The 24,872-nt window shown below is 39.0% G+C and overlaps 1 protein-coding gene across 3 annotated transcripts in view; it reads right to left on the bottom strand.

Annotated features, from left to right (window-relative positions):
- The window catches only part of SDR16C5 (short chain dehydrogenase/reductase family 16C member 5), a 717,401-nt gene that overhangs the window by 284,288 nt on the left and 408,241 nt on the right, over positions 1-24,872 (bottom strand). For all 3 annotated transcript variants that reach the window (XM_044065547.1, XM_044065548.1, XM_044065549.1), the window contains exon 5: positions 14,317-14,461. In XM_044065547.1, the coding sequence (XP_043921482.1) occupies positions 14,317-14,461 (145 nt within the window). The remainder of the gene's footprint in view (positions 1-14,316; positions 14,462-24,872) is intronic.

Below are 24,872 nucleotides of genomic sequence, written 5' to 3'. Positions count from 1 at the left end.
GTATGTACTGTTCCACATTTCCCATTTTTTTGCTATGCAGTTTTCTTCTACCATTTTTCTAAAGATCACAGTTGCAGTTGTTTTATCTCTGTTACTAGAGTCACTAGTTCTAATATATTTGGTTTATATTTTGATTTCCATTTTTTCTAGTAATTGCTTTTTTGGCAGCTTCCATAATTAGACACACCAAGGCTTTTCCATGTCTAGGCAATTCCGATTCTGTATCATAGTTCAGAAAAATCCTCTTCCTCATCACACCAATCCACCCACCCAGCATCTCCAATAGTAGTGCATCTTGCAGGGAATCCTTAAAGTCTGCCAACCCACTGCACTCACAGAAAATATGTTCCCAAGTACTTCTTTCTTCCCCATCACACCTTCAACCTTTGCTGTCTACCTGATGAAAAATTCTCTGGAATCTACTTGGGGTATAATAATATCTATGTAAACATTTCCAATTAAAATACTAAATCTTTTAGATTGTGTAGAATATTTGGGAGACATACATATATCCTCCCATTGTTTCTTTGTGAAATGCTTATCCAATCTCTCTTCCCAATCCTTTCTAACCTTCTCTGATTGATTCTTATAGCTATCATGCAATATTTTATATGCTCTACTAATTCTTCCTTTTTTAATGGCAGCTTCTGTTTTCGATTCTACTAAAAACTCTACCAGTGCTGTTTTTTTGGTGACTGCCCTTCTGGGGCAATTGGTTGAAATAGCTGCTGTTTTTGTAGTGGCAGGAGTGGTAAAAATATTGTGGCAGGCTGAATATTTGATGAGTCAATGATGGGTTGAGGGAGTACTTGTGAGGCATCCGTATAGACCTCCTTAGCTTTTCTGATAGGTAGTTGACTCTACCTGGAATGTGTATTGCTAGCTGAATACGATCAGAGTCCGATGCCCTTTGCCATACCCTCATTCCCTCATTGCCTTGACACAAAGGGGGGGGGGTAGGACTTGGTTCCTCCTTGCTTGCTGATGTACCAAACTACTGACATGTTGTCCATAAAGACTGTTCTCATTTCCAGAACACTGATGAGAAACATGGCCTCTGCTTGTGTCAATATTCTTTGAATCCTCCTCCTCTGGAAATGCCCTCCTCACTCCAGACAGCAGGCATCTGTGGTAGTTGATGTTACTAACGGAGGTAAAACAAAGGAGAGGTGGAGAAAATTTGGTAAAACATGCCACCAATTCAAAGGTCTCATGCAAAATGATGTTACATGAATTGGTACATACAGATGGTCTGTCAGCTGTGACCATTGGGAGGACAGTAACCACTGAATAGTTCTTATGTAAAAGCAGCATGAAAGACCATTACCTAGGGAAGCTGCCATGAGACTTAGCATTTGAAGAACCAAAACAGCTGGTGGGGGATTGTTGTTGCATTAGAAGAAGCACCACTGACCTGATAGTTTGTACTCTTTCTGCTGGAAGACTCACAATACATCTTTTGTATTTATACAGCAACCAATGAACTTTATGTTCCATGTAGGGTGGAAGCATGATTTTCTGCCATTAACTGAGGTACCTAAAGAGAGACAGAGCTGTAAAAAAGTAATCTCTGGCTAACAGTAAGGACTACAAGCTCACTGCTGTGAGGACTGAATCATTCAAATAAGGAAACAAGAGTATCCCTCTGACTCACAGGTGAGCTGTGACCACTGCCATGAAGTCAGGGAACACTTAGGGGACATTGGTGAGACTGAAGGAAAGGGCTTTGAATTGAGGGTAACTGGCTCCCAGCCAGAAGCATATATACCTCATGGATTCTTTTGTAATTTTTATATTGAGGTAAGAATTCTGGAGGTCTACACGGTGTATCCAATTGTCCCTTCATAGACATTGTAGAATTGCCTGCACCATGACCATTCTGAATGTGTTTTTTTCTGAAAAATGTGGTTTAAGCTACTGAGATCTAGAATCATCCTGAGTTCCTTGTTTTTCTTGGATGCTAAAAAGATACCAGAAAAATCTTCTGACCATCTCTGATCTGTTAGGACCTACTCGATAGCTTTTTTTTTTTTAAAGAATAGCAATTACCTTCTTGGCCTCTTTGTACTGATGGGCGGAACATCTGGAAGCAGCATCTTTTGGGTTTGGTAGGAGAAGGAAAAATGCAATGGTATAGCCTCTGGATTTTTTCTGTCTCACCAATCTGTCTCATATGATGGTCAGCCATATACTTGAGTGGAGAGAAAGATGCTCTCAGCTCCATCCAGAGATGGATAATCGGGTATGCCTTCAGGGCCACTGGCCACTGGCTCTGTCTTCCAAAGAGGGGACTGCAAAAACCCTGATTTTGTAGACTGTCTCAACCACTCAGTTGGAGTCTGTTAAAGGAGCAGCCTGCTGCAGATTCTCTTGTCTGAGGTGGAATTAAAGGCATGATGTTGGTGTTTCCTAATCCTTTTGCAAGGTTGTTGAAGGCTACCAAATGTAACTCCTGTAGCAGACAATGTCTTATCTTCTTCTTCACACCTGGATAACTTTTTTTTCACCATTGGACCACACAAGAATGTGCCATCAAACACGGCATTGGTGAAGGAGTCAGGCATGGAGGTGAATCATGAGACCAGTGCTTGCTACACTAACTACCCCACTAGCAGCACTGTGAAGCAGATGCATGGAGAGGTGTGTGATATTCAGCATAGTTCCTAGGACAGTCATTAATTGTTTCTGACAGTCCCAGTAAGAATTATTCAAAGTATACATAGCCTTATAATCTGTGTCCCTTTGGAAGCGATTCATGTATATTAGACAGTTTAGTGCCTTCAAGACAAATGTGCATGAGGCACAGGCTCACTTTCCCATTCTGTCTATCATCCTAGGTCCTCTATTATGAAGGACAGTGAAAGACTCTTCTGAGAGTTCCTTCTTGATGGCTGCTATTATGATCACGGAGTCCACTGAACACACCTTTGACCATAACTTCCTATCTGTAGTAGGATGTAATATCTTGTCAGGCTTACAGGGTATGGCTTCTGTAGTGTCAGGTTACTGCTATGCCTGACTAGCAACCACATTTATAAGACTGTCCACACGAGAGACCATCTAAGAGGTATAGGAAGCAGAACCATATACCTCAAAGATAACTTGTTCCTCCAAGTCCGTGTCTTGAGTTGGGGGTCTCCACTGAAAAGTCCACATGTCTCCTTTTACACAGCATCTTCCTGAGAATCACTGGCTGTGTCTGATCTGAATCCCTGGAAAAGTCTGTTAGGACTGTGTCTGTTCCTCTGAGGCATGTCATCTGCTCTATCCCTGAGAACAATGACATGAGGACTTAGAAACAGATAGGTGGGCATCTGAGGGTTGAGATTGTGAGGAAGCTCTGTAGTAGGTCTCAGTGCAGAAGCTACAATCCTGTCCATGGCTTTGAATGTCAATCCAGAATACAGCAGCACATGAAAGTTCAGCTCTGGTGCTTAGCCATCTATGACAAAGCAGTGGTAGATAGGGCTTAAGGTTCCATTCCCAATACCGAGGAACCAGATTAGTCTGAGCAGCAGACCAGGGCTGACAAGTTAAAGGCCAATGACTTCAACAATAAGAATAGCACTGCATAAGCTGCAGATGAAGACAGTGTTAAAGATGTGACATAGAGTCGGTGGACCAACTACTCACTTTGTCTTGAAAATAGCGGTTGAATGTAATGGATGCTAACCCAATCTACCCTGGATACACAGGGAGATGGAATGATGCCCAGTTATATCCGAGGCTTAATAAAGGCTCTCATCAAGGGCTCTCAATCTTCTTCAGTAGCACTTTTGAAGGATTTAAAAATTTTATGGATGCTGCTGAATGATGCGTTAATGGGATGAATCTCAAAAGCTTCCTTTCTGATGAGTGTCTGCTTGATACCAAAAGTGTAGATTTGTCTTGAATAATAATCATCTCTAAGGCAGACACAGCTGTCACAGCCAAAGTGGAAGGTAGAGGGAGTCCATTTCCTGAGACCAAGGAATTTTTAAAGTTGGATTTGGAGAGGACTGTGAATCACCTGCTTTCTTTTACTTGGAATCCTTATCTTTGTCCCTCTCCTTTTCTCTCACTTTCTCTCATCTCTAGCCTTGTTCTTTCTTCATTTCACCTTTTTGAGTGTCAGAAGGTACAAGACCCTTTATTATCAGCTTGTTATGGTGATCTGCAAGGGCTCTGGAATCAAACTGCTAACATATTGAACTGTTAACATTAAATGACCTGGTTCCAAACAAATTACACAGGAATCATGTAGGTCCTGTGATGGAATTTTGTGCCCACATTTGATACGTTTCTTAAAGTTTTATTTACAGCAGGAATAGCACATCAGCTGCAACAACTGTAAATTCTAACTCAAAGAAAGAAAGAAATCAGCAAAAACAAGTAAATATAAAGATTTTTGCTGTTGTTTAGGCCAAATGAAAGATAAATATGCTAGGCATCCTGCCTAAGCATCGAGAGTAGTTGAGACTATAACTAAAATAAAGTTATAAAGATGACAATTAAAAAAAGTATAGGTAGACATAATATTAAACCAGAAAAATAGTAATGCAAGATCTTAGCAACATAGGCTAACATTTAGCAAAAAAAGACAGCACTTAAGTTTATAGGTAAGTACTAGGCTAACTGCCCTTATAGGCCATTTTAAGCCTAGCCAATTTCTCCTTCAAAGATGAGAATCAAATCTTGTACCTTGTGTCTGTCAGGTAACTACCTTAACCTTTATATCAACCCCCAACCTTATCTGATGCAGCATTTAGATTGACAGCTTCCAACAGCAGCAAATGAGATCTGAAGCTAGGTAGGCTGCAGGCTATTATGGGAGGGCAAAACTCAAGAGATAAAGGCACAGAGACCACTGGCAAAGAGTTAGATCAGATCTGATAGGTGGCTCCAGTCCCAAAAGTCAGGCTGGATGGATGGATGAAAGAGAATCCTCTTTCTCTACGGGTACATTGCGAATTTCAAATGTGACATATTCTGGTAACTTTTGGGTCTGTAATCATGCATATTTCTGCATGACCAGTTGCTGCAGCCCTAGACACTGCATCAGCAGCAGCATCATATTAGCATCTCAAAGAATGATTGGTAACCTAAATGACAGTGGAATTGTAATGAGGATCAGCAAAGGATATCTGTAGGTATTTTTTTTATCAGCCTGAAAAATGACACATCTAAAGGTTAAGGTTGAAGAGGTATAACCTTTTTTCTTCAAATCAAGGGCTCTGCCATCCTTGTCAGACAGGACTGGATTGGAAACAGACACACGCTTAGATCCAGAGTTCTTAAGTAATAAAATAACTAATGGGTCAGCTCTAGGGTTATGAAACAGTTACCTTTGAGTTTGCGGTACCATGTAAAGTTTATCTGATTTTCTAGGAGGAGGAACTTAACTATCAGAAGACACACAACAAGCATTAATGGCACCCTCAAGTACTGCTATACCTGGGGGTATAGCAACTAGTCTACAGGTTTCCACCTATGACAAATTATGGTACCTCTGTTGAATCTCAAATACTTCCTTATGTTCCTATTTAAATAATAGTCTTTCATGCTGCTACTAGTATTACAGAAAGATAATTCATCCACAGACAATATGAAGAAATATTTTCTTTAGATTCTGACTTCCAGTTTTCATTCAGGTGAAGAGATTTGGGAAGCATGGTCTAAACCAACCCCTCAATGTCAGAACCAGATTCTGAATCAGAAGGAGAAAATATCTATTTCTTTTACAATTAACATAAGAAGGAGAAACAGTATGAAGTGACTGAAAAGCCTTAAAACAGAATTTATCAAAAGACAAACATCCCTCTTTCATTTCTTTCAAAGTAGGGATAGAGGGAGCATCGAGATGCTTCAGCTTCTGAGCCATTTTCTTTGAAGAATCTACAGAGAAAGACCACTAAGATGTCTGGGCCTCCTCCCATTGTCAAGTACCTTCTCACTAAGTGTTATCTATGGGATGTCACACTTCCCTTCTAAGTCAACCAAGTACAGTTCTCCCTTCTCTGTTACAAGCGTATGCCCTGACCAAGATGGCTGGCTAAGTGCCAGACCCTTAGCAGCTTCCACAGGACCAACAGAAGAGGGATCAGAAGGAGCAAAAGAATAGTTCAAGGACTCTCATACAGCCAAAGCAGAGCCATCCTTTGAGGGCCAGGGAATAGAAACTGTCAAAGATGGCATAGATGAAATCTCTCTAAGAATCTTTCTTTTCTTGACAGCTAGAAAAAGGATATCAAAGGAACTGGCACTAGATTCTGAGGGGGCCAAGTAAGGACTTTCAGCACTTCATTCTCTACAAAGAGTCTGAGTTTACTAAGCCAGCACCTTAAAGTTTTAGGTTTGAATGCCAAGAAAAAGTACAGTTGTGTACGCTTATCATAAATGTAGATGTTCAAGTGTATTCACTGTTGCAGTCATCACCTGTGGCCTATCCCTGCTGTGGTAGCCCTCGGCTGGCCCGAATACTAGAGTCAATGTTTTTCTGCATTGGCTGCTGTCGCTTGCTGCCTGACGGCAGGTCATCAGTGCTACAAAGGAAGGCAGCCGACGGTATTACATCAGTTTTTCTTGCCCTAACCAGTCAGAGGCCCAAGGAAATATGGTAAAGTGGTCCTGGTGGCTAAAAGCCACTGTTAGAAACGTATGTCTCCCTAAAGAAAGAAGATATAAGGGGGGAGGAGGGTGGGAAACCAGGATTTCAACAGTGAATACACTTGAACATCTACATTTATGGTAAGTGTACACAACTGTACTATGTTCTTTGTGTTTCACTGTTGCAGTCATCACCTGTGGGAGGATTCCCAAAGCTGAGGAGAGGGGTGATAGGATTAGTAAGAGCCCTAAGAATGGGTCAGCATGCCCTGCAGAACTGCAGAGGCAAACCCTGCCCTAGCCTTAGAAAATAGAGGTAGCTGGTAATGCTTGGTAAAGGTATGGACATAAGTCCAGGTGGCACCTTCCAGGATGTCCCTGGTGGGAACTCCTCTGAGGAATGCTGTGGAAGTGGAGGTTACCCTAGTGGAATGGGTTTGAACAGACTTGGGGGGGGGGGTTCCCATGCAATCTGTAGCAGAAATGGATACAGTGTGATATCCATTTGGAAATGGTTTGTTTGGAAATGGGCTTCCCCTCTGCCCTTGGAGCAAAGCTGACAAATAGTTTATCTGTTTTCCTGAAAGTTTAGTATGGTCCAGATAGTATCTGAGCTGTCTGTGCATGTTTAGTGAGTGCAGAATTATTTCCCCCTCATTTTGAGGGTTAGGAAAGAAGGTGGGTACATGTACGGCCTGGTTGAGAGTTACATTAGATACCACCTTGGGCATAAAGGTGGGATTAGCCCTCAGGGAGACCATGTCTGCATGATGAAGGGCTCATGGGCCATCAGTGCCTGAAGTTCTGAAATCCATCTGGCTGAGGTGATAGCTAGGAGAAAAGCAGTCTTCCAGGAGAGGTATCTTAGTTCTGCTGAAGCAGCAGGTTCAACTGGTGGTAAGGTTAGCTTTTCCAAAACATAATTCAGTTCTAAGGCTGAAGTGGGTGGCTTTCCGGGAGGTCTGATATTAGAAGCCCCTCTGAGGAATTGTTTAATCAAAGGATGGGAGAACAGAGGCTGTTCTGTATCAAAATGAGCTGAAATGTCTGATGTGTGGATTTTAATAGAGGAGAAGGAGAGGCCACTATTAACTAGCTCAGCTAGGTAGTCCAGGATAAGAGGGATGGACAGTTGCAAGGTATTGCCTCCTCTGAACTGGCTCCAGGAGCAGAATCTTTTCCATTTTACTGTGTAAGATTTTCTTGTGCTGGGCCTTCTGGCCTCTGTGATAATGTCTAGGACCTGTTTACTTAACAGGGGCCCCTTGTTTGCCTTTAGAGTATTAGCCATGCTGATAGATTGAGAGTCTGCGAGTCTGGGTGCAGCATCCCCCACCCCCCCACCCCCACCCCACCTGAGTTAAGAGGTATGAGATCAGGGGAAGCTGCTTGGGAGGCTATAAGATCAGGCGTTGCCTGGGCCAATCTGGAGCAATGAGGAAGACCTTTGGTCTCTCCTCCCTTATTTTGATCAGTACCTTGGGAATAAGAGACAGAGGAGGTAATGCGTACACAAAGAGGGTGTTCCAGTGGAAGGTCAAGGCATCTACCTTCCATGCTTGGTCATGATACTCCCTGGTACAGAATTTTTTTCAGCTGATGGTTGAGATGCATAGCAAAGAGATCCACCTCTGGAGTCCCCCACGCCTGAGTGATTTGCAAAAATATTTTTCTGTGGAGCTGCCATTTGTGGGGGTCCAGTAAGTTTCTGCTTAAGTGGTCTGCCAGGGTATTGTTGATCCATAGTAGATATTGGGCTATTAGGTGTAATCCCATGGAAGAGGCTGTCAGCCAGATGTTCGTGGTTAGCCTGCACAGAGGGTAAGATTGGGTCCCTCCTTGTTTGTTGATGTACCACATTATTGTGGTGTTGTTTGTTTTCATAAGGAGAACTCCTGGCTTGAGATGGGGTTTGAAGGATGTCACAGCCTCATTTCCTTCTGGTTGATGTGTAAGGGAAGTTGCTGCGCATCCCAAAGACCTTGGGTGCACCTGCTTTCTAGGTGGGCACCCCAAGCTATGTCTGAGGAGTCGGTGGTAATGGTCTGCCCAATTGGGCAGAGGGTGAAGGAAAGACCCTTGTTCTGGGAACAGGCCCCTGTCCACCAGAGAAACTTGGCTCTTATACAGAGGATCAGAGGGAGAGTGGCCTCTAGAGGTTGAGAGTGCTGACACCTAAGGTACAACTGAAGTTTTCTCATGTGAAGCCTGGCCAGAGGAATTAAAAGGATGCAAGATGCCATGTACCCCTAGGCTTGCAGGAATGTCCTCGCAGTGAGGTGACTTCTGGAAGCCAGCTGGGTAAAATAGAGAGGCAGGAAGCTCTGCTTTTCTGGGGATAGGAAGGCCATTTGGGATGCTGTGTCCAGCAGTGCTCCCAAATGATCTTCCTGGAGGGTGTTTGCTTTGCTTTCTTCTTGTTGATGGTGTACCCTAAGGAGGTTAGGAGTGTTTTGACAAAGAGGAGGTCCTTAAGAAACCATTCTTTGCAGTCTGCCTGAATGAGCCATTCGTCCCAATAAGGGTAAATCTTTATATTTTTCTGTCTGCAAAAGGCTATGGCCGGGGCTAAGCATTTAGTGAATACCTTGGGAGCAGTAGATAAGCCAAAGGGTAGCGCAGAGAACTGAAAGTGTTGTGAGCCTGCTCTGAAGCAAAGGAATTTCCTGAAGGATTATCTTATGGGGATGTGGAGGTAGGCATCTTTTAGATCTAGGGTAACTAATCAGGCATTTTGTGTCAGCATAGGCAGCAGCTGCTGCAAAGTTAGCACTTTGAATCTGGGGACAGCCAGGAAGGTGTTCAAAATGGCTAGATCCAGGATGGGGCACCAAGTGCCCTCTTTTCTGGGAACAAGGAATAGTCTGAAATAAAAGCCTTTGCCTGTTTGATCTGAGGGGACAGCTTCTACTGCCCCTTGGGATATGAGAGTTTGGAATTGTTTCAGTGCCTCTACCCACTGATTTGGAGGTAAGTCTAAGTACCCTCTTGGAATTGGGAGTTTGTTGAAGGATAATTTGTATCCTTGAAAAATTATTTTTAAGACCCACTGATCTTTTGTTACAGAAAGCCAATTTTCTTTGCAGAGGGACAGCCTTCCTCCTAGTTTTTGGTGAGTGAAAAGAGGGCAGAGTGGGGAGAGGGAGTCATTGAGAGTTTTTGTCATAGAGGAATAGCTTAGAACTCCCTGCCTTTGGAGCAGAAGTGGTCCACTGTTTGGTTCTCTGCTGTCCCTAGGATAGAAGTCTGGGTGGTCTGTCTCTGTGGGGCTTACCTTGCCCCTGCCTGCTAGGTGCAGGAAAGGACCAATGTTTTGAGGGAAAATTCCTGCTGAACCTAGGAGGTTGTACCTGAAGGAAATATTTTACTGTTTGCATAGATTTTGCTTTGTCTTACATCTTTTTAAGCACCTCTTCTGCTTTTACTCCAAACAAGTGGTCCTTTTCCAAGGGTGCATCAAGTAATTTAGATTTGACATGATCAGGGAGGGGTTGTTCCTTCAACCATGCATGTCTCATAATGACAGATCCTGACACTGGTGCCCTGCTTGAGGCTTCTAGGGTGTCATATTCCCATTGTAATGAGTGTTTGGCCACTTGACAAGTAGAGTGCAGTAAATCTGCTAACTCTTTCGAACTGGCAGTCAAGAAAGGTTGAAATCTTTTATTTTAATAGTTCCAAAGTGTGTTGTTGATATTTTAACGTGGAACTGACAGTTGAGTGCTCTGATAGCTAAGGTTGCAAAGATGTCTACTTTTTTACCTCATCTGTCCAGAGCTCTGGTATCCTTGTCAGAAGGAATAAGATTCTTTGCAGAACTAGCCTTCGCTCCTTTTGGTCCCTGTATAATGACCTCCAGGTCTGCAGCAGGATTTCTGTACAGGTATTTGTGAGAATCCGGTACTCTGTAATACCTGTCAGGTTTTCTGGGAGCAGGTGGGAGGGCGTCAGGAGCTAAGCTGAATTCATGGAAGACATTATCAACCACCTCTAAGATTGGATAAATGGCTAAGGGTCTGTTCTGGGTCAGGTCTAGAAACTCTCTTAGTCTTTTCTTAGACTGAGGGATGTCCTGGGATTCCCAATGGAAATGTTTCCTGAGAGTGTGAAGGGTTTCCCCAAAGGAAAAATCTTCTGGAGGGAAGGCAGAAGAAATGGATTCCTCTGCATCTGAATCCTAATAAGCAGTCAGAGGTTGTTGTTCCTCTTCAAAATCTGAATAATCAGACTCCTCAGAATCCTGTTCTGCAAGTATTTCTGGAGAAAGGTCTTTTTTTCCTTTTAGAAGTTGTGGCATGACTACCCTTGACAAGGTTAATAAGATCATCTGCCATTTTAAGCATTTGAGCTTGGGGTGGTGAAGCAGGAGTAAAATGGTGGCTAGAGGTAGTTTTCCTAGGAGTGGCCTTGCTTCTAGGCCTATCAGTATCCATCAGTCTGAGAAAAATGGTAGTCAGAGTAGAAGACTTTTTTTGTCTAGATTCGGTAGTGCGAAAAACCTCCTCGGAAGCCGGTGCCTGCATCGCGACTCTGGACCCAACCAAGACAGCGACAACCAGAGGCTCAGAAGATGAAGAAGATTTCTGGACTCCAAAAGGATCTCAGTAGAGGCCTGCGAAGATATCGAATTGGGCATCAGGAGCTGTGAAGCCGCCTCATTGAATTCCGGAGAACTGACGACCTGCTTAGCGGTAGAGTCGTCCGAAGGCTTAGCCTTGTGTGGTCTGTCTCTATCTTTATCCTTACTTTTTTTGGAATGTCTATGGATTGTTGGCTGAAGGACACCATTTGGAATGTGAAGACGAAAATACCTGGCTGCAATAAAAGCTCTACAACGAATGGTTCTCGCATTAAAGAGGGCACAGAGCCGTCTATGGGGGCCGTCATGGTCTGAGCCTAAACAAGTGACGGAGTATGAATGGAAGTCTTGTTGTGGTATTTGCTTTTCAAAGGCGAGACAATTGTTAACTTTTTCGGACATCAGTTAATGCAAGAAAAAAGAATCCCCAACGGGGTATTTAGCTTTAGACGTTCTCAGCTGTAATTCAAACTCTGGTAGCGACCGACTGGCACACTTGCGAACTGCTTCTGCGACGGGCTTCATGGCAAGAAAGACTGATGTAATAATGTCGGCTGCCTTCCTTTATAGCACTGATGACCTGCCATCAGGCAGCAAGCGATAGTAGCTGATGCAGAAAAACATTGACTCTAGTATTCAGGCCGGCCGAGGGGTAACACAGCAGGGATAACCCACAAGTGATGACTGCAACAGTGAACACGAAGAACTTCAGAGCATGAGTAAGTGTAGTGTTCTTCCTCATAAACAGAAAAGACAAGCTTTGTGGGAATCTTTTTAAGAGAATTGATAGCTACACAAATGTTTCCCCTTTCTCACAGACATAAACCATAATGCTCTACCCCTTCTCACAGAAAAAAAGGAAGTAAAGTCCCCAACATGGTATTTATCTGACCATTTTCTCAAAGACAGCTTATCTCTGAACCAGTGAAGACATAGCAAAGAGTGAGTTTTACTGATTAATTAAAAAGCAAGAAAGTTCTGAATTTTGGGCCTGTAATCTTCTTTTATACCTATGAAGGCTCTCATGCCTTTTTGGACATTCAGGTGCATGGAAAGGGCCCTAAAGCACTGGATACTGGCCTGACATCTTATCCTTAGTAGGATATGTCCCATATAGCTTAGGCTACTGCAACAGTGATCTACTGGTGAACATCATTATCTTCAAAAGAGGAATCTCTTCTTCCGTGATGGAAGAAACAGAGAAAAACTGAAGTAGCTTAAGACACATTAAGGTTTAAAAAGCCCTTGAGAAAACTGCACCACTCCTGTTGCAGCTCAGTAGGAGAAAGACAGGAGGGGAACTATGGCAAGTCCTCTGGTCCCTCTTTTTTGGAGTTTCCAGAGATATAATGTGAGGAGAATCAAACTCCTAATGTACCTCCGTAAGGGAGCCCTGTATGTCCTCTCATATCTTAATCTGTGGGATACCTTCCAGACCCTCAGAAGTTACTATTCAAGGTTCTTTTTTGTGGCCTTACTGGTTGGCGATTTGGTCAGAAGAGATATACCTGAAGTCTGTGCCTTGTCAGCCTCCGGAAGGGGTATCCACAGCAGGAAAAGCTCATTATGTGCTTTGACAGAGACATGCAGCTCTGTCAAGACAATATAAACCATTGTGTCCTTTGGATTCTTGTGCTTTATATGTATCTGCTGAGGCACATCAGTAAGTGATGACTTGGAAGCCATCTTTCCACATGCTATATCCTTAAAATATTTATTTTCAATATACTGGTTAATGGTAGCTAAGTGCCTTCTGATAGTCTTTGGAACAAAGGATTGGTAGATAGTGCACTCATTGTAATTATGCTTAGGTAAGACACAGAGCAAACACTATGAATGGTTAGCTTTACGGCAGATTTGTTGAATGCACTCACATTTCCCTTTCCTAGATGACAACGAATACAACAATTTTTCACACAAAAAGATCAATGAAAATAAGAACTGGTCCCAAATGGGGTACATATCCACCCATATCAAATTAAACTGGCACAGGCTATATGGCTACCAGAACAAAATAGCATGCATAGTCTTCCTTCACAGACTGGTTGCAAGAAAGTTCTGACGATTTTTGTGTCCATCCATGTTTTATGTACCATTACATGTAGTCTTGTGCATAGCCCGTAGATCAGACTTATGGTGTGTGAGGAAAATCACAAAGCTTTTGTAAAATGGCCCAACTATATCCTTAGCAAGATGCCTCCCAATTGTCAACAATACTGCAATGGTGAACTAATGAAGAACATTCTAAAAAGTTACTGCACTAATTGTATCAAAAACTCCTGAAAGCACACAACTAGTAAAGATAAGTGCAACAGTTATAGTGAAGAGATTAGATCTAGGGAACTGTTGCCTAAGCTGTCCTACTAAAAAATCACACTACACTCATCAACGTGCCACTACAATAATACATAATGACAGAAATGTGACCAATATAAATATGTAAATAAATAAAACTAGTTTTTGTTGCATATAACGCAGTGATTTGTGTAAACATCATTCATGTGAAAGCAGAGATATGACAGTTACTGAACTGCAACTGTTGGATATAAAATAACCCGAATGTGACCCGAATATAAATAATGGTCTGAAAAGTTACTCAGAAAGTAATCTACTTGTAAATGCTGTTTTGAAAAGCTGTTACTGCTTATTGGCCCAAGGAACAGCTGAAGCATTCTTTACGATTACTTCTCCTACATGATTAGCTAAGTTAAATAAATAAACTAACAAACAAAATTCTAATGTGAAAAAATTTAACTGCAGTACGTATACAAATGTAGATGCATCAAACAGTGTAAATCAGTGCAACCCAAACTTTCTTCCAATTTACATGCAGCTATGCTCTGTTGAACAGTGTCCTTGTTTCTATTAAGAACTTATTATAATACTTTAAGTGACTTTGCCTTTTTTATTTGTATGTGATATACTACTATTCTTAGTACTGCAGTCCCTTTCCTTTGGCCTGTGCTAAAAAGGGGTTATGCCTACTTAAGAATTTCTCAGCCAGCAAGCCATTCTAGCTCCATAATTGGTTTGAAAACATTCATGCACATTACAGATCATTAGACTGTACTTCCAGAAATTATAATTCTATGTAAAACATATATGCTAAACATCTAAGCAAGTTATTTTACAGCAAAATAAATAATACTTACTTTGTTGTACAGCCATCAAACATTCCTGTATTTATGAAATATGGGCAGACAATAGTGGTTTTTATTCCATTCTTTCCCAAAGCTAACATTTCCAATCCTACAGATTCTGCAAAGCCAACTGCTGCAAACTTACTTGCACAATAATCTACATAAGAAAGGAAAAATAAAGTATAATACTGAAAGTTCACATTTTCAGCAATTTGCATATTATATATGGGATTAATTTACATTATTAGCAAAAGCACAGTACTTTTAATAGTAAAGTCATAATATCAAACACAACAGACTTCTATTGTAAGCCCTATTCCTGTACTTATGACATATGGGTAGACAAAGTGTTTTTTTTTTACTTTATTCTTTCCCAAAGCTAAGATTTCCAATAAAACAGATTTTGCAAAGCCGACTGCTGCAAACTTGCTTGCTCAGTAATCAACACAAGAAAGGAAGAATAAACTATAATACTGCAATTTCACATTTTTCAACAATATGCATATTATGTATGACTTAATTTGCATTATTATCAAAAACACAGTACTTTTAATAGTAAAATCATACTTCCAAACACCACAGAATTATAAGGTGTGGATACATGACCGCCAATGACAGATTTTAAGTGCAGTCATGTTTTTTTCTTGGCCAAGGAATCAAATTCGCACTTTTGGTCAAAGAACGACAGGTGAGGAGGCTACTGGAGGACCAACTGAGATAGCAAGCCAGTCAAATGCAGCAAGTGTTCGGCACTTAGATGACCAAGTGATTGGAATGACATCTATGGAGCCTAGCCAATCAAGTGGCTTGAGTATTCAACAACCAGTTCTGAGTGTAAAAAGAACAGAGCAGAAAGAACTGGATATATGACCTAAAACTAGTAGATCAGATTTGCCACAAGGTTTTACAATGCTCCCATTATCTATTTGGAAAAAAGAGACTGGTGAAAGGAATCGGCTAAAGAGCAGGGGTAGAAAAAGAAGGATAAACTCACAAGAGGACCACACAAACTATTCCTTGAAGCGGATGTGGGAAAAAGACAGAGTATGTTAGTATACAACATATCTAACAGGACATTTAATAAGGTTGCGCTATCTGTATTACCAAAAGGTTTGTCTTTTGTTCCAGCGAGTAGTGTAAATCTGGGACAGAGTATGTTAGATATCAAACTGTTTCCTCGAAGTTTGAAATTATGGACTGTCTTTTCAGGTGAGAAAGCTGTAAATGAGTTTAGGAAACTGAGTGAATTTAATCTGATTCTGAATGGGAGCTTAGAAGTGTTTTATAATGCCTGTGAACATAACTTATCACAATTAATGGTGATATGAAGGATAGGAATAAATGTTTTAATTTAAATAAAGATGAAATGTCATCTTTAGCAGCACTATGTTTAGATGAGAGTATATCTATCCACACTGCAGATAAGGGTGGAGCAATAGTAATAATGAATACAGATTACTACAGAGCAATGATTCTTCATATGCTAAATGATGCTTAACACATATGAGGCTATTGATATAACTTGTGTTAATGACATTATTAGATGTACTGGTTTTACTTTGCAGGATTGCTTTTTTGGGAGGGATTATTTCGGAAGATGTGTTTAAATATTTGATTGTAGAAAAGCCAGTGGTTCCTTTATTTCAAGCTCTACCGCAAATTTACAAAAACATGACCAATCCCCCCTTCAAAACTATTATGTCTGGGAAGGGTTGGATCAATCAGCCCGTGTCAGTTTATGTGGAGAAATATTTAAGACCAGTGAACAGTGAAATAGATAATATTTTAAAGGATACTAAAAGGTTTTTATCTGATTTATTTTTATGCTGTGAAAAGGAACCTTTGAAATATATATCTATTATGATGGACATCGGTTCACTTTTTACAGTGATTCCAAATCAAGAAGGAGTGGAAATAACCCAGAAATTTTTATTGGTCAACAGTGGGTATGGCAGAAAGCACACTGATTTAATTTGCCTATTTATAGAAACCGTACTACAGAACAATTTGTTCAAGTTAAATAATGGGTATTACAGGCAACGCACAGGAGTGGCCATGGGGACACCCTGTCCGAATAGCTATGCAAATAGCATTCTAGCACAGTGGGAAAGTGAACTAGTGCTATGCAATAATGAGTATGGCCCCCCATATAAAGTTCTACAGGAGGTTTGTGGCTGACATTATATGATATTCTAGTGACACTTTTCTTATTCTCCTTTAATATTTGCTGCAAGTCCTCAGAAAACAGATGACTAAAAAATCTGTTATCCAGACATTCAGTTAAAAAAGATGAAGGCTGTGGTGTATTAAGCAATCCCTGTCGTTTTTGAGTAAGTCCATTTTGTGAGGAAGGTTGTAGCATTTGCCCTCAGCCATTTTCAAAAAGGGAGAACCACTGTTATCTGGGACAAAAAACAAAGTCACCATAATTATCTTTTGGGAGTCCTTCTAAATCTTTAGAATAACCCTGTTTATCAGTGAAAATAGTGAAAAGTAGTTTAGAAATATTATCAAGCATAGGGATGAGAAGGCAACTGCCTTCCAGGCATGCCTAAAAGGAGTTCTGGACTAGAATTTCTTTTATTGCATTTGTGAAGGGTGGCAAACATATCTATATTGTTCCCTATGGTTGAATCAAATCCTGGAAGAACCTTGGGTTCAGTTTCCATTCGTGAGGGTCTGGTCTGCCCTGGTCTTGTTTAGTGTATCTGCAATAATATTTTGCAATGCATTTGCAGGTAGCCTGACGTGATAGATTGTGATGACTGGCTAGGTCCCAAGATAACACAGCCATAGCTAATTTGCAAAGGTGGAATGCTCTTGTTTCCCTCTGTTTGTTTATGTACCACATCACAGTGGTGTTGTCTTTGATTACTAAAAGTAGACCAGGAGTCCAAGTCCAAAGATATTTTAAAGATTTCAGAACATTTATTACTGCCATAATTTCTTTGATATTTATGTGTTTTAGTTTTCCCATGTTGTTCCACAAACTGTGAACTTTCACCCCTTCGAGAAAGCTCATCAAGCAAAGTGAGAGGCATCTGTGGTTACAGAATGAGTAGGTCCTGGAAGGGAGAAGGGAAGACTTGGGTTGGGTGATAACTGGTCTACTCACCAAATAATTCCATTTTGACACTCATTCTCCACCCCAACACTGGAATCTGAAAAGAACTGATGTTGGGTAAAAACAGATTTAAGAAACCACTAAAATTTTCTCATGTGAAGTCTGGCCATAGGAATCATGAGAACTATAGAGGTAATGAAACTCTGAATCTTGTGATATTCCCTGGCTCATGTCAGAGTCTGGTAGGAGAAAATCAGAACCCATTTCCTACAAAGGTCTACTTTGTCCTAAGGAAGAAAATCCCTCAGGAAGGATGTATCCAGAAGGCATCAAGAAACACTGTCCAGTGAGAAGGAATGAGAGAATTTTTTTTTGTATTTGCCTGGGACCCCAGACTGAGAAGGAGGTCCTTTACCAGGCAACAAATTCCTGTCATTTTGAAAAAGAGTCCACAAATACAAGACAGTCATCTAAATATGCAAAAATGTGAATGTTCTGCAACCTGCAATGAGCTATTACTGCTGGTACCAGATACTTTGTAAACACCTTTGGAACTGTAAATAGCCCAAAAGGAAAGACAGGACAGAAAATGAAAGCCAAACAAAGAAAATCTTAAAAAAAACATGTGTGACTCTTTGCAACTTGAGGTATGATGACTAGCATAGTTTAAATTTAGAGTTACCAAAAATTGAGAGGTGAGATGACGGGTAACAGAGACCGAAGAGAAAGCATATTGAACCTTGGGACTTTGATGTGGAGATTTATAAAACAAAGATCTAGGAATGCTATCCAAGACCCTTCTTTCTTTCTTTGGAACCAGAAATATTTTTGAATAAAATCTTCTTCATGTCTGTTGTGTAGGAACTTGTTCTATGGGCTCTAGGGACAGCATTTGTTCCAGGAATGGAGGTAACAGAGAAGTTTGGTTTGATGGATGAGGAGGAATTCCCTGAAAAGAAGGAAGGGACTACTACTTTCAACTGTAGCCTTCTGAATTATTCTGGAAACCCATTTGTCTGAAGTTATTTGATGCCACTGAGGAAAATGAAAACCTAGACTTTGGGAGGATTTAATGGAATGCCAGGGTGGGGGTGGGGTGGGGGGCACATGCAGGAGCATATAGTCAGTCTACCTTTTTGGGCTACCCTAGGTTCAAGGAGGCTCCTCTTTTTTTTTTGAGCCTCCTTCCTATTAGTTTTTGAAGCTATGTTTGCCTGAGTCTTGCTGAAACTGTTTGTCCTGCTTCTTGTACAAGGATCTTGCTTTCTCTTTAGTGATCCAGGAGCAGCTGATTTGAATACATCATCAGAGTCAAAAGTACACTTCAAAGATCATTTGGTTACCTGTGAAGAAGGGATGCTAGCAGCACTTAGTTTTCTCATATCTGCAAAAGAAGCATGCAAAAAGGCTGACATATGATCCTGACAATTCAGAATTCTGAACATTAGTGTAGAAGAATATTCTTTATTCCCAAATCTATCAAAAACTTTACCATCTTTGTGAGAAGAAAAGGGGTTAGCTTTCACAAGATGTTTGGCAAACCATGGTTTTGTCAAAGAAATACCTACAGTTTCAAAATGGATATTTGTTGGGTCTGGGAAACATATGAAGTCTATCAGACTTTTTAGGGGCAGGAGGCTGACTGTTAGGAATGATGCCGCCTACTAAAAGAACATCCTCAAAGGGCGGAGCCTAAATGGCTAACTGAAAGCAACAGTATTTTAGAGCTCCATATAACTAGTTAAATAAGACAGGAAAAATATTTTTTTTTCTTCAAAGTATAACATCTTATAGATAAAGGACTAATTTACATAATCAGAAACTTTGGTGAAGTTTTACAAATAATTTTCTGTCAAAAAGCTTGGACATATATTCACTTGTTAAAATGAGCAATTCAAAGAATTCTCATCAGGATGCTGCCTTAAAGAAGGAACTACAACAGATGGCATCTACCCTGCAGGAGATGCCTTTGAAGATGGATGATGTATTTAAAAAGAACCTAGAAAATCTTAAAACAAGCAGTCAAAAACAGGCTGACACCCTCAAGGAAATGCTACAACAACACCAGACAAGGATAACAGGAACAGAGGTTTCTCTAAATGACTTAGAAAGCAGACTTAAGGAAGTAGAAACACAGAAAGAACTGCTTCTTAAACAAAACACTTGGTTGGTTAATAAAATAGATGACTTGGAAAATAGGGAGAGGAGAAATAACAACAGGATTTTCGGATTACCTGAAAACACAGAAGGTGAGGACTTTATTTCCTTTTTATCAAGCTGGATCCCTGAATTTTTAAATTTAAAAGAAGGACTTTCCTTTGGCATTGAAAGGGCACACAGAGCTCTTGGGAAACGTGCCACTAACTCAAACTCTCCTACTAGGTCAATAATTATCAAATTTCTTTCATACTTGGACAAGGAAATGATTTTAAGATCTGCTTGGAGGAAGACACCTCTAAAATATAAACAGAGCCTGATAAGATTTGATGACAACTATTCATCTAGAATAATGGAACAAAGGAAAAAAGTGTGGCCAATGGTAAAGTTTCTGAAACAAAATAACATCAAGGCACAATTTGCATATCCAGAAATTATAAGAATACTGTATGCCAATGAGATGAGGACTTTTATTGACATAGAGGAAGCCTCTTCATTTATTAAAACTAATAATGTGATTACTTTACCAGAATATATGGAATGGATGTCACCTTCTCTCAAGACAACAAAAGAAACAATTTTCTGGACAGATGTCAAAAAGAAGCAAAAGACTGATACTGTTACAGCCAAATCTCTCAAAGCATCTACTGTGATATGAATTGTTTTAACATGACTTTAAAGGACCAATTTTACTGCTTGGAATTTTAAAACAAAGGTAACTAACGCCTGGAATCTTTATCTATATTTTTTGAAAATAGATGACACGAGAGTTTTCACATTACCTCAGGTATGTAAAAAGGGTACTTTTCTTTCCCAGAAGGAGGGTTATATAGCACATAAAACATTTATACTGTAAATCAACATACATAGTATACCTGTATTTTCTCTTAATTTTCTCTTTTCTTTCTCTCTCTTCTATCTTTTCTCATTATTTATTTTAACTGCATCTTGTCTCCCTTTCTAAATTCTCTCTTACTTACTATATTAATATAGTCTGCATATATTTAATGACTCACTATCTACACATAGATAAATAATAGTCTAAAATAATCTAGTTTTAAGGTAGACTAACTGGAATAGTGAACTTAATTAATTGTTATTACAATATTTATTAGAGTAATGATAGTCACTGTTATGGATTCAGGACATGTTCGTGATTAACTCTGAAATGTTCCATTCATGTACATATGTCCTTTGAATTATTTCCTTTTAGTATTAACAAATACACACACACAAAAATAAAGAGGGAAACGTACTGTTGGTTAAGAGAAGTGAAGCTTTCTTCACATTCTATTTGCGTTGCCATAGCAACTGTAAATAATTGCTACCGTTTCTTAGGACACTGTGAACCTGTGAAGTGCATTTAGCCTCACAGATAACAAATAATAAGAAAAAGTACTGCTTAGTTATTAAAACGAAAAACAACATAAGCAAGGTAAAATAAATACATAATAGGACTATTTGTAAATATTTTATGATTTATCCTCAGGATTACATTTTCCTGGAAAAGCAACTGAAATATTCCCAAACTACATGTACACTTAAATGTAGCTACTTGATTAAAAAGTATTACTCAGTTTAACATGCTGATTTCACAAGCTGTCTGCACTGTAAAAGTTTCATTATATGTTACTTGAAATTGTCAGTCTCTAGAGCATATGAAAAGATGGGAGCGCTACAGAATCCTGAAAGCTCAAAATCCCGAAGCCCAAAATCCTGAGACCAAAATCCCGAAAATTCAAAATCCCGAAAACCCAAAATCCTGAAACTCAAAATCCTGAAAACACAAAATGGACATACTGACGTCATTGTGGCTTTGCTATTGTTAGCCCTGTGGTGTTAGGTCATGCGTTGGGTTCAGGTAAGTGTGCGGTTGGTTTTACGTTAGGGTTAGGGGCGGTTTAAGTGAGTTAGGGTTAGGGCGCAGGTTAGGCATGTATGCAATAGTGACAAATATTGGGGTTGGGGTGGTTTAAGTGAGTTAGGGTTAGGGCGCGGGTCAGGTGAGTGTGCGATAGTGATGGACCTTAGGGTTAGGGTTAGGTTCAGGGTCAGTTGGTAGATATTAGTGTCTTTATAGTGACATATTAGCATTATTTGTGTTTTCAGGATTTTGAGTTTCAGGATTTTGGGTTTTCGGGATTTTGAATTTTCGGGATTTTGGTCTCAGGATTTTGGGCTTCGGGATTTTGAGCTTTCAGGATTCTGTAGCGCTTCTGAAAAGATATGTATTTCTTTTTGCAACATGTTATCTTTGCAGTTACCTCACACTCTGTACAAACTCACTTTATAACTGATAGCTATTCATTTAAATATCAGTTTAAATATTAAATGTGCCCTTGAAATGCTATTGACATTTTGACAAAATATAATCTGAACTGTAAAATGAATGACTTGAAAGAAGTGAAGTAATGAACAGATTTCAGACAGTTCTTGACACTACAGTACAAGTAAAAATATATAGTCACAAGGAAGTATTAAAATGTTTTAGTCTTCCAGTTAAAATAGCTTACTGTCAACATTTTGTGATATCAGAAAGTTTGAAGAGCTAGGAAATTACTATTCTTTGTCTTTATAATGATTATTAGACAGATGTTAGACTCTGCTTAGTTTAATAAATTGTGACATATGTTTATGAGGAAAAGTGGATTCACATTGGACTACACATTCACGGAAACTCAGCTGAAATGTCCCCAAATTACTTGTGAATTTAAATGAAACTGCCTGATTAATAAGCATAACTTACTTTAACAACCAGAATCCATAAGCTATCTGCTCTATATATGCTACATTATACGTCACTTGCATATGACAGGATCTGGAACACACGAAAAAATACATATTATTTTTGCAACATGCTATATTTACACTAACCATACATTCTAAACTAACTCAATTGGCAACTGACAAGTTATTTATTTGAAACATCAGTCTAAATATTAATTGTGCCCTTGAAATGTTGTTGCCGTTTTGACAAAAGAAAATCTGAATTGAAAAAGGAATTATTTGAAGAAGTGAAGTATTGTACAGATTTCAAAGACAGCTATTGATACTACAATATAAGTAGAAATGTATACATGCAAGGAAAAATTGAAATGCTTTATACTTTTAGTTAAAATAGCTTATTGTTAACTTTTTGCTTTATCAGAAAATATAAAGAGCTAGGAATTTTTTTCTAATTTGTCTTTATAATGTTTACTAAAGTGATGTTAGTCACTGATTTGTTTAATGGATTGCGAGTCATGTACAAGACGTACTACTGAATGTTATTTCTGTTTACCTATGTTTGCTGAATTTCTTTTATTAGTACTGATTTAAAACAAGGGGAAGAAAGGGAAGGGAAATCTCTGTTTTTGGTCAAGGGAGGAGAGGCTTAAGAGTATTCTAACTGCCCCAAGAACTCTCTAAGATGCTTTAAATACTATTTGATTAATACTTACCTAAGGTAAGTCTTGATTACCATACAGATACCTTCACATTCATTCTAGACCTGATGTGATTACCCATACTGGAAGTAGGAGGTGCACTATGCAGGATGGGAATTGTCAGGGTGATCATAGTTCATTCTTAGACTCTGCTTTGTAAATTTATAAATATGTAAAAGCACTGCATACTAGAATGTAAGGCGCCTCTACTCAAAGTAAGGATACCACTGATAAGCCATGTCTTTTCATAAGTGTAAGTTGAAGTTGGTGAGCTGAAGATTGGAAAAGTAAAGGAAGACAGTACACCTACAGTAAATTGATATTTCACTGGTAATCACTCATTGTCTCCTGTAGAGTCCTTTAAGTCAAATTATTTTTATAATAATCTATTTGTTGTCGGCTTATTTAGTGTATGCTCCTCTGATGCATTTAATTTATCCAAAATGACATATTTGACATATTTGGGATCTCTTAAGCGTAACTAAATACTGGATATTTTCTAAGTCAACTTAATAATTGTTTACACTACTAACATTCCATCCTGATATATAAAATACGATAGAACAATAACAGAATAATATAGAATTTCATATCTCTTTTAAGAAATTCTCCCTATAATAATTTAACATATGGAGCTCAGTTGATATTGTTGGTTAAAGGTATGAGTGATAATCCAATAGATCTATCTTTATCTATTGGATTAGGAATGACTTTCATTCCATGTTTAATGGGGAATTCATGTTTACTTGTATTTGATACTTTAGAATTAATGTTTTATAGAAGTACATTTTTAAAAGCCTGACCAGAATTTTACCCTACTTGTATTTAAAGAAGAAAGAACATTAAATTACACCAGGTTTACACACATAAAAATGCCATTCAACGTTATCAGAGAATATGGTATAACTACTATAATCAAAATAAAAAAAAAGAAGCAAAAAGTTTCTTCCAACAATAGGATTTAACATTCTTACCATTAAATACGAATGGCTTAAATAATGCAAATAAAAGATCAAACTTACTAAACTATTTAAATCTATATAAGGCACAAGTAGTATTTATCCAGGAAACACATTTTAAGACTAATGATAGCTTTATTTGGAACCCTAAGGAATATACAGTCTTAGCTCAATCCTCCTATAGAACAAAGACAGAAGGAGTATCAATTCTCTGGAAGAAAAACATAATCACTCCAAAAGTTATTTATAAATATGAAGACAAAAAAGGTCTACTAGCATTTGTTATAATTAAATTTAATAACAGAATATGGACCTTAGCTAATCTGTATTGTTTCCCATGAATTGGAGCAGGAACAGTTAAAAAACACCTAGATTTTATTTTCAGCGATTATAAAGGAAATCTTATACTGGGAGGAGACTTTAATTGTACCTTAGAAGCTTCTGAAACCAAGAAGAAGTCTTTTCGCATAGCAACTATTTTAAAATCCTTAAAAAGATGGATTGATTCATTTCGTTTAATAGACACTTTTAAGGTAAAAGATGATAAATCCTTATTATTTTCCCATAAAGACCATAGATTTGGAACACAAATCAGAAGAGACAAATTATTCATAGTTCAAGATTTGCAAACAAAAATCCTCAACTTCTCAATAGTTCTATGCCCCTTCTCAGATCATGACTCTCTGATAATGAAGCTCCAAATAGAGTTTAAACCTTTAATCCTCTCAACTAGAATTCCATCATATATCACAGAAATTAAAGAATTCACAGCCTGGATGTTGTCAGAACTACAATTATTTCTTGAAATTAATAATACAACAGAAATTAGTAGAGTCATGGTTTGGGACTCATTAAAAGCATATTTATTTGGTAAGACCCTTAGCTGATACAAAAACAAAGTCAGAGAGTGGGAATCTGAAGAATTAGACTTGCAAACCAAACTCTTGACAGCAAAATCTAAAA

Source organism: Protopterus annectens, chromosome 3.part0 (genome assembly GCF_019279795.1).
Source record: "Protopterus annectens isolate FY-2018-M chromosome 3.part0, PAN1.0, whole genome shotgun sequence".
Classification (NCBI taxonomy): Eukaryota; Metazoa; Chordata; order Ceratodontiformes; family Protopteridae; genus Protopterus; species Protopterus annectens.
This window is presented reverse-complemented; position numbering and strand designations above follow the sequence as displayed.